The sequence below is a fragment of the Sphaerodactylus townsendi genome, linkage group LG12, assembly GCF_021028975.2.
Source record: "Sphaerodactylus townsendi isolate TG3544 linkage group LG12, MPM_Stown_v2.3, whole genome shotgun sequence".
Classification (NCBI taxonomy): domain Eukaryota; kingdom Metazoa; phylum Chordata; class Lepidosauria; order Squamata; family Sphaerodactylidae; genus Sphaerodactylus; species Sphaerodactylus townsendi.
Genome location: NC_059436.1, coordinates 46,310,447 through 46,327,052, shown reverse-complemented (window position 1 = coordinate 46,327,052; position 16,606 = coordinate 46,310,447). Strand labels below are relative to the sequence as shown.

At 46.3% G+C, this 16,606-nt stretch overlaps 1 protein-coding gene across 1 annotated transcript in view; it reads left to right on the top strand.

Annotated features, from left to right (window-relative positions):
* Positions 1–16,606, top strand: part of LOC125441541 (collagen alpha-1(XXVII) chain-like) — a 101,427-nt gene that overhangs the window by 23,399 nt on the left and 61,422 nt on the right. The window contains exons 8-11 of the mRNA XM_048512149.1: positions 5,211–5,264; positions 6,600–6,653; positions 8,698–8,751; positions 12,850–12,957. Of these exons, the coding sequence (XP_048368106.1) occupies positions 5,211–5,264; positions 6,600–6,653; positions 8,698–8,751; positions 12,850–12,957 (270 nt within the window). The remainder of the gene's footprint in view (positions 1–5,210; positions 5,265–6,599; positions 6,654–8,697; positions 8,752–12,849; positions 12,958–16,606) is intronic.

Below are 16,606 nucleotides of genomic sequence, written 5' to 3'. Positions count from 1 at the left end.
GGAAAAGTAGTAGTTTGGATTTATATCCCCCCACCCCTTTCTCTCCTGTAAGGAGACTCAAAGGGGCTTACAATCTCCTTTCCCTTCCCGTCTCACAACAAACACTCTGTGAGGTAGGTGGGGGTGAGAGAGCTCCAAAGAACTGTGATTAGCCCAAGGTCACTCAGCTGGCATGTGTTGGAGTACACAAGCTAATCTGGTTCACCAGATAAGTCTCCACAGCTCAAGTGGCAGAGTGGAGAATCAAACCCAGTTCTCCAGATTAGAGTGTACCTGTTCTAAACTACTACACCATGCTGGGTCCATGTAACCTGTTTTGTAACCTGTTTTGGGGGGAGGGACTTCACACAGGTCCCACCCCCAAATCGAGCCTGCCCAGTTTTATTTCCCGCAACCTGGGATTTTCCAAATTTGCTAAACCAGCGATCCTTTTGAAAAATCCCATGTGAACGGCTAGACAGGAGGTGCTTTATTTCCCTCTCTTTCACCATGCTGTCCGTGGTCAGGGAGAATCCACCTGCCGCTGCAAGGAGGCCTCGTTTTCTTTTTTCTTTTTAATTTCATGGCTTGCGTCTGAGTAGCTACGCAAATGTAGCCAATTGTATCATGGGATGATCAGTATGGCTGTAGGGGTTCATTTCTGCATGCCTGCGTAGCTGTGCGTGTGTTGCCAGAAATAATTTTTTTAAAGGGAAGTGTCTCCATGCAAAGGGCCCAAAGCAACCCGGATTGTTTCCGTAGCTCCAACTGCTGCCTGCATGTGAATGGGAAAATTGGTTCCTTTATAACAACTGCAACTAGCTGTTGTTCCCATTTAGCTGTTCTTCCCGTTTAGGGTGTTTCATACAAATGAGACTTTTGAAATGTTCCTCCCTGCCTCATGGCTGATCTCTGCCCGAGGAAGGACTTTTGGCACAGGTGAAGAGAAACACCTTAGTCAGCTGTTGGACATCATAAAAAAAGCAGGTTCCCCCCAGCTCCCACCCCAATAATAACAACAATGTGGTACCTGTAATACATCTTTTCTCCCCAGGGATGTGTCAGGCCTGCTAAGGGGGGGCAGGGAGCTTTAGGGGATATAGGCAGAGTGTTTGTGTGGGCATCTCAGAAACGTTTTTGCCGCTGCTTACCTTCAGGTGCCAAATAAAGACTACAGACTATTATTTTCGGACCTGGGGTCTGACAGGATGTAGTAGCCTCTCCTGGCCTAAAGTAAGACCTGTTAGGGAATTTATTTATTTTATTTATTACTTTAGATGTCATAGACCGCCTCATCCCCGAAGGGCTTTAAGGTTAAGTGCTCGCCTATTTTGGGAAAGTAAAAAGATTGTGGGGAAGGCCCACAGTCCAGTGGTAGAATTCGTGCTTTGCATGTGGAAGAACCCAAGTGCAGGCTGTAGACGACCGTCCCTGAGGAAGTACTACTTCCTGTCAATTGGGTGGGCAAAACAGACCACAATTGGGTATTGTGTGCAGCGGGTTCTACCGCTAATCCCTGGTTTCTGTGTTCAGAAGGGATCTGAGAGAGCTGGGAAGAGAACCACACTCAAGCATTTATTTGCTCTTTTCGTTTATTTCTCACTCCGCCCATAAACCCAGAGCGGCTTATCAGAGGTTTTCCAAATTTATTTCTGTCCACAAAGAGCTTGTGTGTGGTGGATTGACATGTCTGGAACTGTTCACTCCTGGGTCCTAGACTTTTGCTCCTCTGCAGCGCCAGTAGCAATTGTCAGGGAAGTCCATTGGGAGGGATGCTGCTGGTAAGGTTGGCCAGGCTTGGAGAGAAGTTGAGTTTCCCTTCGTGTGTGATGGCATTTTTGGAGTGGACTATGGCTGCAGTCCTAAGAACTAATGGGCACTAAGAACAATGGCCACTAACCTGGATAGCTTTAAAAAGGGCTTGGACAGATTTATGGAGGAGAAGTCGATCTATGGCGACCAATCCTGATCCTCCTTGATCTCAGATTGCAATGCCTTAGCAGACCAGGTGCTCAGGAGCAGCAGCAGCAGCAGCAGAAGGCCATTGCTTTCCCATCCTGCACGTGAGCTCCCCAAGGCACCTGGTGGGCCACTGCGAGTAGCAGAGTGCTGGACTAGATGGACTCTGGTCTGATCCAGCAGGCTCTTTCTTAATGTTCTTAAGGCCCTTGCTTTCCCATCCTGCACGTGAGCTCCCAAAGGCACCTGGTGGGCCACTGCGAGTAGCAGAGTGCTGGACTAGATGGACTCTGGTCTGATCCAGCAGGCTAGTTCTTATGTTCTTATGTTCTTAACATTTTTCGGGGAGCCAGTTAACAAAACTGGACTGTCTTGGTAGTAGCACAGAAAATTTACCCCCAGGAATGTACATTAGGCCCATCCCGTCTAAGTTGGTGGTGGGGGTGGGCAACGAATGGTCATTCTTTTTAGTATGCTTTTTCATTGAGGTTGTGATGTGATGGCAGGATACTCTATTAATGCTTGATCTTGGATTTAGCAAACTCTATCCCTACCTGTGGTTTTCTTGATTTTTATCTGTGGATTGCTTCGAAGGTTTTATTCTGTATCTTATGGTATGTTACATCTTCATTTTTTGCCAGAAGCCTCTTTGAGAGGGCTGCTGAAAAGCTAAATATATATTTGCAAGTGTGGGCCCACAAGAAATTTGGGGAAAGAAGGCATCACCCCCCTACCTCCCCTTACTTCCTTCCCCGTCCCTCCTTCTCTAACAAACTTCCTTCTTTTTCATCCATCTTCTTCTATTCTGTCAACCTACTCCCCTCCCCTTATATGACAACCTGTCCCCCCTCTTTTTTGCTCCATCCCAGAATCTCTTGACAGTCTACTCCTCCCCTTCTGAGCCAGCGTGGTATAGTGGTTAAGAGAAGGTGGATTCTAGTCTGGAGGACCGGATTTGATTCCCCACTCCTCCACCTGAGTGGCAGAGGCTTATTTGGTGAACCAGATGTGTTTTCGCACTCCTACATGCCTGCTGGGTGACCTTGGGCTAGTCACAGGTCTTTGGAATTCTCTCAGACCCATAGTCTGTTATGGGGAGAGGAAGGGGAAAGGTGCTTGTAAGCCACCTTGAGTCTCCTTACAGGAGAGAAAGATGGGGTATAAATCCAAACTCCTCTTCTGCTTCTGCTTCTTCTTCTTCTTCCTTTTCCTTTTCTTCTGTTAACTTACGCAACTATCTACTCTGCCCCCTTTTGCCTCTCTTCATACCTGTCCACCTACCTTCCTCTCTTTGGTCTCCCACACCATCTCCGTCAATCTCCCCTTCCCCTTCACTGTCAATGTGTCCCAGCCCTCTCTAGTTCCTCCTCTTTTAATGCTCTGACAATTTGCCCTCTTTCTACTCCTCCTCCCTTCTTGTCAATATCCCCTCTATCTCTCTTCCACCTCCTCACCTTACTGGCTTTGGCCGTTGTAGTGTTAGGAAACTGCTCCGGGCCTGGTGTGACTTTCCTATCGCTAAGCCAGGTGCATCTCAAAGGTCCTGGGCCTTGTGGCAGTGGAGCCTGAGAGTGGCTCCAGACTGGAGAATCTCCCAGCATCCTCCACTGCTGCAGCTCCACCTGGGGAGGCTCCCGGTGTTCTCCACTGCAGCTGAGCCTGGAAAGGTCCCAGATCCATTGCCGCAGCCAGGCCCAGAGCAGCTCTGAATAGTGGCCGTCACCAGCTCTACACATACCTGTTGTCTGTGCATGTACAGAGGATGATGTTTTATTTTATTTTTTATTTATTTCATTTTATAGTTTTATTTATGTATTTTGTTTGTGATTGCTGATTTTTCTGCAACCCCAAGAGGGTCTCCCAACCTTGCAGGAAAATCTGTTTAGCATAGGTGTGGCCCTGATCCGTGGATTTAGATATCCATGGGGGCCATACATTGCTATCAGCGATATAGATACGTGTTTCTATATATCGATATATATATAACGTTATAGATGTATTTAAAATATATATCACAATGACCAAATGTTCTACAGTGCTTGTGAAAGGTTAGAAAAGCATTTGGAAGGTTGAGGGAGCTTGCAAAATGATCTGTGGAGACAGGATTATTTAGTGCTACAGGGGAAGGAGAAATGCAAGAACATGCTGGTGGTCGGAACAATCGGAACAATGTAGCTTCCTTGCAAAAGAGCCACTAAGTCCCTGGAAAATTTGGATCACCTTCTCCCCCAAACTCTGTGTTCAAAAAAATCAGTCATCTGAAAAGGCTCTGGCTATTTTCAGCATGACTATCAAGATGCAGCTGATATTAAGTAATATTGATTGTGGAGAGGGCTGAGCTTGAGAGGACTCACATTAATTTCACTATTACCCAGAGGCGTAGCAAGAGGGGAAAGCACCTGGTGCACTGGTGCGTCCTCCGCCCTGGAATGCCCCCATCCCATCCCAGAATGTCCCCCCACATCCCCAGAATGCCCTCGCCACACCCCCACAGGGGCGCGCCCCCGGTGCGTTGCACCCCCTGTCCCCTTGGAGCTACACCTCTGCTATTACCCTTTCATTCTTTGCAGTCGTGTGTTTGTTTCACTGATTCTTTATTTTTGTGTGGTTTTGCTTAGGTCTATTAGGGGCCTTTGCTTGAACCCTGTTTAATCACTGGAAAAGATAGTGCTTTGTTTGCATCCTACACCTAGTTGGGTTGAGAGAGAGGTATTCGCCCCACAAGTCAGCATCAGTCTGGGTTCTGATTAGCTTCAAGCAGGTGAATTCTGTTTGGGCCCATGAATCAAACAATATACGACCAAGATTTGTTCCTAGCCAAACGTTCATCTCCTGATAAATGCCAGGAGTTAATGTTACTGACAAACGTGGCTAATTAGATAAGAGATGGGTGATAATGGAAATGCAGATAAAGCAAGGTTAAAGTGGTTCAGGAAAAGGTATGTGGAAGCAATCAGATAAAGGAGTTATAAGAGGCAGGATGATGGCAAATGGGGAGAGGCTGTGGCAGCATTGGGGAAAAACATGTAAAAATGGAGTAAGGAGAAGTTGAATGGGATAGCAGGTACTTGTGTGCACAGGAGAGACAATGGGAAGGTGTGTAATAGTGAAGAGAGATGGACTTTTTACTCTGCTTATCATAAAACCTAGTTAGGGAAGCAATTATACCATCATTCCCTTCTCCTCTAACTGCTTTGCTATACAAATGCCAGCTTTGCTCTTGGTCTCTATTTAGCTAACAATGGCTCTTAACTTTTTTCCCCCCTCTCCAGGGACCCCCTGGTTCTGCAGGGCAACGTGGCCTTCCAGGTGAACCTGGCATGAAGGTAAAAGATGTAAACAACCCCCCTCCTCCCTCCACCATTCCTACGTCAGATCAGGGAGAGAATGCTTCAAGCCTCTGGGCAGACTTGGCCCCATTTGGACTGAGGCATGGGTGGAGCATTTGGAGGCACTTTGGTTAGATTTCCAGAGTTGGATGATTCTGGATGCAGGTCCACATGTGTCAACCATAGGGGAATAGTGCACTTTTTACATGGGTCAGCAATGAAGTCGTTGCTGTATGCCAGGGGTCTGCAACCTGCGGCTCTCCAGATGTTCATGGACTACAAATCCCCTCAGCCCCTGCCAGCATGGCCAATTGGCCATGCTGGCAGAGGCTGATGGGAATTGTAGTCCATGGACATCTGGAAAGCCACAGGTTGCAGACCCCTGCTCTATGCTGTCTAAGAAATTATATGTATTTGTAACACTTTTTCATATGCTCAGACCTGAAAGCAGGTGGGAACTTTGGGCGTCATCATTTTGAAAGCCAGAAGTCTCATTGTGGGTGGAAGAACATGGTGTATCTCCCCTAGGGACTTTGAGTGGCATTATATATCAGGGATAATTATACCTGTGAGCAGGTCCATGACTTAAATCCTGGAAGCTAGGTTGAGAATATCTGGTTAAAGTTAAGCAGGAGAGAAACAACAGTGATCTCATTGTGGGAGTCTATTACAGACACCCAAGCCAGATTGAATAGCCACCCAGCACACAAAAAGGAAAGGGAAAGGTATCATAGTTGGATATCTTTATTCCCGAGGTCAAGCATGGATTTCCTTTAACACTGATTGAAGGAGGAAAATGTAGTAAGTAAAAAACCATGAAGTTTAATGGTGCTGGGGATTAGGAAATCCTAAAGAACTAACCCCCATGTTGCTGCCTGCAATAAGACTCTAGGATCTTCAGCACTAGTCCAGGCAACTTATTTTCAAAGGGAATCTCCTTTCTAGATTGCTTATGTGCATTCCAGTGTGGAGAAAATATTATGCTTTGGAGATTCTGGATTAGAATGAATGAGATCCATTAAGCTCTGCCCCGGTATGTTATCTCTAAAGGAGGGGTGTCCAACTCTGGTCCTCCAGAGTTCATGGACTACAATTCCAATCAGCCCCTGCTAGTATACTGGCAGGGGTGATGGGAATTGTGGTTCATGAACATCTGGAGAGTCAGAATTGGGCACCCCTGCTATACAGCTTCTCTCACTGAGTCATAAAGTGTCAGCCTTGATAGATCAGACAGCCCTATTTTGTACTGTTGATAATTTCTTTGACCTCTTAATATACTCCTCTGTTCAAAAGCTGCCCTAAAATGTCTCATATCTTTTTTGCGTTTTGTAGGGTGATATTGGACCGCTTGGGGTTCCTGGAGAACAAGGCCTCATTGGTCAAAGGGTAAGCAAAAATACCATTTCCTCAATTGCATAAATTTCAAGATGCCATTTATAGTCCAGGTCAGTGGTTCTCAACCTTCCTAATGCCGCGACCCTTTAATACAGTTCCTCATGTTGTAGTGACCCCCAACAAATAGAGGAGCGGTGTCTCGGTTCCTAAGATCATTGGAAATATGTGTTTTCCGATGGTCTTAAGTGACCCCGTGAAAGGGTAATTCGACCCCCAAAGGGGTCGCGACCCACAGGTTGAGAACCGCTGGTCCAGGTGGAGTTTCCAAAGAGGCGTTGAGTTAATGAAGTGGAATCTATGATTGAAACAGCCACTTTTTCATTTTGTGTAACTTTTATGAGCTTGTATGACTGAAAGTGAACTATGGCATTCTTAGATACTTAGGTAGTTAACAGCTAAGGTCTGTCTCAACCAGAATGTATCCTAATGCTCCCAGCCTCATGGTCAATTGCAGTAGAATGAGGTCGCAGTATCTTGAATTACAGGGAGGACTGTGTCGCTACAGAGGACTGTAGCACTTCAGGCCACAGGTGTTTAATATTCTCCCCTCAGCTCATTCAAGTGAGAAACTCCCTGCCTGGAAAAATTGGTTTATCAGGGGGACAGGAAGCAGGAACAGCTGTAACCTATAAGAACATAAGAACAAGCCAGCTGGATCAGACCAGAGTGCATCTAGTCCAGCTCTCTGCTACTCGCAGTGGCCCACCAGGTGCCTTTGGGAGCTCGCATGTAGGATGTGAAAGCAATGGCCTTCTGCTGCTGCTGCTCCTGAGCACCTGGTCTGCTAAGGCATTTGCAATCTCAGATCAAAGAGGATCAAGATTGGTAGCCATGAATTGACTTCTCCTCCATAAATCTGTCCAAGCCCCTTTTCAAGCTATCCAGGTTAGTGGCCATCACCACCTCCTGGGGCAGCATATTCCAAACACCAATCACACGTTGCGTGAAGAAGTGTTTCCTTTTATTAGTCCTAATTCTTCCCCCCAGCATTTTCAATGGATGCCCCCTGGTTCTAGTATTGTGAGTATTCCGCTGGGCGGGGCTTGTATTTTTCAAGTTCAGCTTTAAAAAATCCGAACATTTTCAGGTCTTTTAAAGCCGAACCTGAAAATTGCCGAAAAATAGTTGATCGGGTCTAGCTAATCTGAAGGGATATAGTTGGATTCAGTCTACTCGTATATTCAGTCTACTTGTACATCATAGCATTACATTCAGTCAGCTATAGGGCAGGAGGTTCTAGCTGATCCATTTGGTAGTTTCACCCTTCCCCACAGAATTTTACTAATTGTACTGTAATTCTTTTAACATCCCTTGAAATTCCTATGGCTTTTGTGCCTGACCAGAATACTGTGTTTTGGCAAAAGCACAACAGACATTGTTGTGCACTACAGTGAACTACTTACAAACTGATTCTCTGTGATCCAGGGGAAGAATAAGAAGAGTTGGATTTATATCCCCCTTTTCTCTCCTGTAAGGAGACTCAAAGGGGCTGACAAACTCCTTGCCCTTCCCCCCTCACAACAAACACCCTGTGAGCTAGGTGGGGCTGAGAGAGCTGAGAAGAACTATGACTAGCCCAAGGTCACCCAGCTGGCATGTGTAAGAGTGCACAGGCTAATCTGAATTCCCCAGATAAGCCTCCACAGCTCAAGCGGCAGAGCGGGGAATCAAACCCGGTTCCTCCAGATTAGACCTGCTCTTAACCACTACGCCACTGCTGCTCTTAACCACTACGCCACTGAAAATGTATGCACACATTAAGAGAAAGCACACTCTTACCTTTTGCCATCTTGGTTGGTCCGACTCATTCTTCAGATGATTGGCTGCAACTGTCAACTTCTTGAAAAACGCTATGAGCCAAATACTGAAAATATAATTTCATTTCAACTGGTCACATTGACAACTTCTGTTCCTTCTCTTGCTACGTATCTGGTGTGTCTGAGGGCCAGCCTAGGGAGACCTGGGATTCCCGTTCAAGTCCTGCCAGAGGTAATAGAGGTTTTAACAATCCACTTATGTGTGTGTTTTTTTGTAGGGGGAGCCAGGCTTAGAAGGTGACAGCGGCCCACTTGGACCAGATGGACTTAAGGTAAACTACAGCAGTTTGTCATAATTGTACAGGAACGAGCTGCATCTCATATCAACTAGAGCAGGGGTAGGGAACCTGCGGCTCTCCAGATGTTCAGGAACTACAATTCCCATCAGGCTCTGTCAGCATGGCCAATTGGCCATGCTGGTAGGGGCTGATGGGAATTGTAGTTCCTGAACATCTGGAGAGCCGCAGGTTCCCTACCCCTGAACTAGAGCTTCATTCTCTGGGAAGAACTTCACATAGGAATCTTATACTGAGTTAAACCTGGGGTCCGTCTAACTCAGAAACTGTCCATCGCTTTCTGGCAGCTCTCTGGAAATTCACATAAAGCTTCTCAACACTTGCTGTCACCTTCTGCATGCAAATCATGTGCTCAGCCCCAAGCTATGGATGTACTCAGTGGTGGGATCCAAAAATTTTAGTAACAGGTTCCCATAGTGGTGGGATTCAAACTGTGGTGTAGCGCCAATGGGGCTGGGCGGGGCATGACGGGGGCATGGCCTGGCATTCTGGGGGCGGGGCATTCCTGGGTGGGGCTGTGGCAAGGACACAGCCGCTGCACCGTTCCTTGGGCAGGAAACAAATGCACACAGGCGCAGGCTGCCACGCATGCCGGTGCACCTCCTGCTAGACTGCTTCAAGCTCTGCACGCTACTGTTGAGAGGAGGGGCGTAACTAAGGCAAAAATCACGTGGCAAAATCACCAATTAGTAACCCCCTCTCGGCACACACAAATAATTAGTAACCTACTCTCGGGAACCTGTGAGAACCTGCTGGATCCCACCTCTGGATGTACTGTGATATGGAAGTGCTGTCCCAGATCAGACATTTAATCCATCTCGTTTAATATGGTCTTCTCTGGCAGCAGTTCTCGGTTTTCATACAGGGGGATTTATTTCCTAAGAACTGCCAGGGAAACCCTTGAACTGGAGATCCCAGAGGCTGAGTTTGGGCTCTTCTGCCTCAAAACAGGTGCTCTAATGCTGAGTTACGGCTTATTAGAATGGTACAGTGACCTCTGACGAAGACGTTGCCTTGTACCATTGGCCTTCCAGCACAGCATTGTTTTCTATATCTGTCAGTGGCTCTCAAAAAGGGAAATGTCTTTCCCAGCACCTGCTACCTGAGATCCTTTCAGTGACCCTGGGATGTCCGGCTTGCAGGTGTTCAGCCTTTGAGCCACGGCCAATATACTTTGAGCCAAGTAGAGTTTCTGGAATCGAACTCTTTCTTCATGCCATTTATAAGCATCCTAGAGCAGGAGATTTGCAGTGGGAGAAAAATTTCCCACTCATGGATCCTTCTCTGTATCCCTCTCTGTGATTCCTTGCAGGTTAACATAAGATCTCTGTTTGTCAGGCCTGTGCCTGGCTGTTGGGGGTGGCGGCCATTTGCAAGGGAACTGTGAGGCTTTCTTCTCTGCAGGTGTCCAGTTATCGTGCTCCTGCTGTCTGCGGCCTCGGAGCCAGGAAGAGCAGCCGCTTATCAAGTGTGCACTGTTCCCAGCTTTCTTGTGCTTTGATCTAGGGCAGGGGTAGGGAACCTGCGGCTCTCCAGATGTTCAGGAACTACAATTCCCATCAGCCTCTGTCAGCATGGCCAATTGGCCATGCTGGTAGGGGCTGATAGGAATTGTAGTTCCTGGACATCTGGAGAGCCGCAGGTTCCCTACCCCTGATCTAGGGCATAGGTGTCAAACTCGCAGCCCTCCAGATGTTACGGACTACAGTTCCCATCATCCCCTGCCATAACATCTGGAGGGCCGCGAGTTTGACACCTGTGATCTAGGGGTAGAGTAGAACAATTTAGCTAAGGGGGCGGGGACAGTGGTGGGATGCAAGTAATTTAACAACCGGTTCCGGTGGTGGGATTCAAATAATTTAACAACTGGTTGTTTACAAGCACCATTTTAACAACCGGTTCTGCCGAAGTGGTGCGAACCTGCTGAATCCCACCACTGGGCTGGGAGCCTTAGGGGATATAGGCAGAGTGTTTGTGCGGGATCTTCAGAATTGTCTTTACTGATGTTTATCTTGTGCTTTGAAATAAAGACTTTTAGAACAGATCTACAGTTTCTATTAGTTTCGGACCCGGGGCCTGACACTGTTCAAACCTATCTAAACCAGTGATCGTCACCACACCTAGATGTAGTGAGTGCCCCTAATAATGCCCTCTTTGAAGAAGATATTTGCATTGTCAGTGTTGACCCTACTTCCAATTCATTTTGTTGGGTGTCCTAGAGTTACGAGTGCAAGGGGGGAAAAAGCCCTCTCTGCGTGTTTTCTTTACATCATCCATTGTTATATAAACCTCTGCTCCTTTTGCACCATTGTCACCTAATGATTCAACTTCCTCCTTGACTTGGTTTCATCCTTCAGATACATTTAAATAAGGCTTGGTTTTGTTTAGATCTTCAGCAATTTGCTTTTCCATTCCTCCTTTGTTTTGCCTTGTTGCCAGAATATGTTTATGTTGCTGGACTGCACTCCCATTTTTTTTGTTTCCTGCTTTGCAAGCAAAATGTTCACTTCTTAAAGAAAGCTTTTGTGCTCCTTATGGATCGTTTTAAACTGAGCCATCCGAGTATCTTTTGGAGCTTGTCTAACACTTTGTAGTTTCATGGAATGCGTTTTATCTGAGTCTCTTATAGTGATATTAAATAACCTGTTCATTCCAGAAGGACCTGATCCTCCTGGCTGTCTCCTTTAAGATTCAGAGACCTTTATTAAGCATATACAATAAAGGGACACACAAAAAAGTAAATCCAGTAGAGAACATTAAAAGCAGTATGGATAAAAGCCAAGGGAACCTAATTCAAAACCCGCAGCAACAATTTGGCTACCATTTCCGTTGTTTCAGCCTCGGGATTGCTGAGCGGGAAAATAACCTTTGCATTGATAGGAAGATCTAAGAACCCAACCGAGGTTAAGGCAGGAAGTTCGGCCTAAAGCTGTTATACCTAGGGCAGGAGAGCAAGATGTGTTCAAGCGAGTCAGTATAAGTAGGGGTCTCCTTTAATGTAGAGATGTGTCTTAAGAGACTGGAGGAGGCTGCATAGACCCCTTCCCAGATACCTAACCATCACCAGATTAGATCTTCTGGTGTCACTCATTGCAGTCTGTTCACAACAATGCTTCAGTCCATCCCACTTTTCAGCCTGGCTAAACTAATTAAATTAGTGTGGGAAAACCTGGATCAACTCCTAACTCTGCCATGAAGCTTGCTGTGTGACCTAGAGCCACTCACTTTCTCTTAACCACTCTTAGGGCGATTCCGCACATGAGTAAAATAGGTTCGACTCAGTTCCCTGAGAAGGGTACTGACCTAGGTCGAAGCCATAGTTGTTCCCCACTGCAACCAGCTTGATCCCAGCTCGGAGGGCGGAATCATCCTGTGCCTCTTCGCTGCTCCGTTCTGATTGGCTCCTGTTCTACGTCCATGTTCCGTCTATCCCCACACACGTTATAAAAAAACTGCCAGAGAAATGGAGGGACGAAGGTGGCGTTTTTTGATTGGCCAGCTGTACGCATGCCCGAAACACTCAGCTGTGATTGGCTGAATGGAGGACTCCTGGCACCAGAGATTCCGCACTTTACTGGAATCGAACTGAGTTCGAGCGTGGTTCCCTGAAAAAGTAATAGTTCCCAACTGGAGTCAGAAATTTGACCATTACACGAAGTGAGAAGCATGGTTCTAAAACCACGCATTCGATCCCAGTGGTTGTCGCGAGGAGCACTGCAGGTCGAACATTGAAGTCTTCGAACTTAGGTTAGAGCAACTCAAGTCTTGAGAATCGACCTTAATATAGGCAAGAGAAAAACTAGTGTTATATGACATGGAGTGGAAGAGGGGAACTGAAATATCATAGATAGAGAACAGATAAACAGGATCTACTGCTAAGTCATCTTGAGCTGTGAGATCTTCTAGGCTTCCAGGTGGGAGTCCTATCAGGAGGAAGCTGTTGAAATGAAAGGACAAGACAGTGCCGTGTTCTGCTCGGTGCCTGTAGCATTAATATTTCTTTCAAGCGATCTGTCGATTTTATGGCTTTTGTAGGAGAATAGAAAATGAAGTTCAATCATTTTGCTTTTCCAGGGAGACCAAGGAGAACCAGGACCGGAAGGGGAAAGGGGAGAGAAGGGTCAAGAAGGCATAAAAGGAAAAGAAGGACCCCCTGGATATCCTGGAACTTCTGGTGTACGAGTAGGTTGACAGAATCACTTGCTTTTTCTTTGCATCTTTTGTCTTGCTGTTCTTGTGCGTCCTTTTGCATCCCTTCTCCTAAATGGGTACATATTTTCCTGGTAAGGAGCTCAAGATGACAGGGCTGGTGGCTTGGTCTCTGTGCCACAGAGTGAGATAGGTAAGTACCAAGGTGGTAGAATGCACTGGGCCGATTCAGATTGCAAGTAGGAGATGTCCTTCTTAAAGGCAACAGCAACTGAAAACCAAGGTGGTGGAAAGCACTGGACCAATTCAGATTGCAAGTAGGGGATGCCCTTCTTAAAGGCAACAGCACCTGAAAATCAAGGTGGTAGCATGCACTGGACCAATTCAGATTGCAAGTAGGGGATGCCCTTCTTAAAGGCAACAGCACTTGAAAACCAAGGTGGTAGCATGCACTGGACGAATTCAGATTGCAAGTAGGGGATGCCCTTCTTACAGGCAACAGCACCTGAAAACCAAGGTGGTAGCATGCACTGGACCAATTCAGATTGCAAGTAGGGGATGCCCTTCTTAAAGGCAACAGCACCTGAAAACCAAGGTGGTAGCATGCACTGGACCAATTCAGATTGCAAGTAGGGGATGCCCTTCTTAAAGGCAACAGCACTTGAAAACCAAGGTGGTAGCATGCACTGGACCAATTCAGATTGCAAGTAGAAGATGCCCTTCTTACAGGCAACAGCACCTGAAAACCAATAGAATGTGGGGAAAGCTAGCCTAGGACTTTTCTCCCTGGGTACTGTTTCTGTTTGTACTTGCTGCGAGTTTTAAATGGGGAAATATTCAGGCTGCAGCCTGAAGCTCAGTAATCCATTCTGCTGTTTAAAATGTCTGCTACCAAAGTCTGCCACTTGTGTCAATCACATCAGAAAAGTAGTTACAACACTTCAAGAGGTATGTTTTTAAAAATATCAGAGCTGGAAATGTAGAGATCCTAATGCAGTTTGTTATAGCAATGTTGAATTGTCTTTTTTTTTTTTTAAAAAAAAAGAAAGATGGGCAGGAATGGCTGCTGTACAAATGGGGCAGGGAACATGGGTGCTGTGTGAGTGGGACCAAGTATCTGAACACAGCTGCTTACATGGTGGCATCCAAGCTTTGCTGAGATCTTTCCCATAACTTCTCAGTTGAACAGGATTGGGCAGGATTGGAGAAAAACTGCGGGAGACCTGATGCTGTGGGGAAGTGGGAAATAAAAAACCAAGAGCATCAAATCCGGGGCAGACGAGCAGCATGGAAAATATCATCCTTGGATTATTTCTTGGAAGACTGGGGGCACATCTTGTCTGATTGCCACCATAGATCAGAGCCCCGGATTCACACCACTGCATGGAACCAAATTATGGCTCCTAGTAACAAGTTTCTCCGGTTGTCCTGAAGTTTGCTTGGAAATGTGAGCTGTAATCCCTGGACTGCCAATATGTATTTTCTTTTCCCTGATCCAGTGGGAACATACTTCTTTGGGCCGTATGGGTACCCTGAAAGCATGTGTTCTATGATTCTTTAGGTACACTGTACAAGTACCGTGTTTCCCCGAAAATAAGACAGTGTCTTATATTAATTTTTTCTCCCAAAGACGCGTTATGTCTTATTTTCAGGGGATGTCTTATTTTTCTGTGTTCTGTTCGTCGGGCATGCTTCCAAATACAAACTTTGCTACGTCTTACTTTCGGGGGATGCCTTATATTTCGCACGTCAGCAAAATCTCTACTACGTCTTATTTTCAGGTGATGTCTTATATTCCGGGAAACAGGGTAGAGGAATTGGGCATAATATTTAGCATGTGGTGGGGGGAGGGATCGTTGTTTTCTACATGTAAGCTTCTAGCCCAGGGGTCTCCCATCAGCCCTGCCAGCATGGCCAATTGGTAGTCCATGAACATCTGGAGAGCCGCAGGTTGCAGACCCCTGTTCTAGCCCTTAAGAATGCAATTGCAGCATTGAGGATAGCTTCTGTCTAGAGGACATCCTGAGCTGGGCTCCCACCTGCAGCTGTTTGAAGATGTTTATCTAACTCTCACAGATGAGATTTGATAAGCACAGCCTGTAAAAAGTTGAGGATTTAATATGGTAACGTGAAGCCTTAGTTCTAGATCAGCAGAGAGAGATGTGGGGTTTATAGTAAGGAATTAAGCGGGAAAGTTGAGCAATGGGAACAAGTTGGGCATCAAGCTACAAAGAACCGGAAGAACCAGTTGTGTTAAAGCCTGTTACCTTATGACCTTTTAGAGTCAGCTGATCGCTGCTGGGGTAAAGTTTGCAGTACTTTTTTCCAACCAGCTGCAACAGTGGCACTCCAGTGCAGTGGAGGCAGGGACAACAGTTGTCCCCAGATGCAAATTTTCACATGAAATTTCACGCTTGTGTTTTGCTGTCAGAACCCCCAGTTTTAGATATCTCTTGCTTTGGAAGCATACTGGCAACATATCTGTATTACTGGATGAACTCCTCAAGGATAGACTGGATTTGTAGTAATAGTATCGTGAGTTTGTGCTAGGTTTGAGCAAAAAACAACAACGGTGAAATTCAGGTGCAGGTTTTTCCTGGCTTTAAAAGTATTGGAAAAGCCCCCCAAAAAACCCCTGAATATCTGATTGGGAAAAGCCAAAAATATTCGGGTTTTCCGAAAAAACCCTGAAAGAATTCGAGTCCATTTAACATTATGGGGAACTGTTTCATATTTTTTGTTTTATGCCTTTAGCGTCTAGCCCAGGGGTCTCATTTTCTGCCAAACTTGTAGGGGGGCTTTGGGAGACTGTCTTGATGAGATCACCCAAGTTTGGTGAAGTTTTGTTCAATTTTGTGGACCCCCAAAGGGGGTGCCCCCCTTTCCCATTGTTTCCAATGGCTTCTTATGAGAGATGGGGGCTACCCCCTTGAGGGTCCATAAAATTACAATTGCTGAACCAAACTTCACCAAACCTTGTTGGTCTCATTAAGAGGGTCTCCTGAAGCCACCCTGAAAGGTTGATGCCTTTAAAGAATTCACCCCCAGGAATTCCCCAGATACTCCCATTTTACTAATTTGGCTCCATTGTAGCCAATGGGGAGTTTCTGGGTGTTTGTATACAGGGGGCATTTTTCAAGGTAGAGCCAACAAACTTTCAGGGTGGCTTCAGGAGACCCTCCTGGTAAGAGCACCCAGGTTTGTTGAAATTTTCTTCAGGGAGTCCAATTTTATGGTCCCTCCCACTGCCCCCTTAAGCAGACTTCACCAAGCCTTGGACACCAGGAGGGGCTCCTGAAGCTACCCTGAAAGTTTGGTGCCTCTACCTTGAAAAATGCACCCCCTACAGACACCCCCAAAATTCCCCATTTGCTACAATAGATCAAGTCAAGATCAAAGAATCTGGCAGGCTCTTCAGCAACTACCTATGGTGGGAAAATGTCATAGCTTCTCACAGGGTCCCAGGCTAAGAACCCTTTCGCAAGAGCAAAAATGAATGGTATGTCAATTATGGCACTGCAGGTGTACAAATTTCCTGTTTGTTTTTGGGCACAGAAACGGTGTGGGCCGTGTCTGTGTAAATGTGCTGTCACTTTCAAGACAAGCGCCTTAACAAAGGCGGTTTGTTATTGCTTTCCTTGGCATAGCAACCCTCATGTTCCTTAGCGGCCTCCCATCCAAA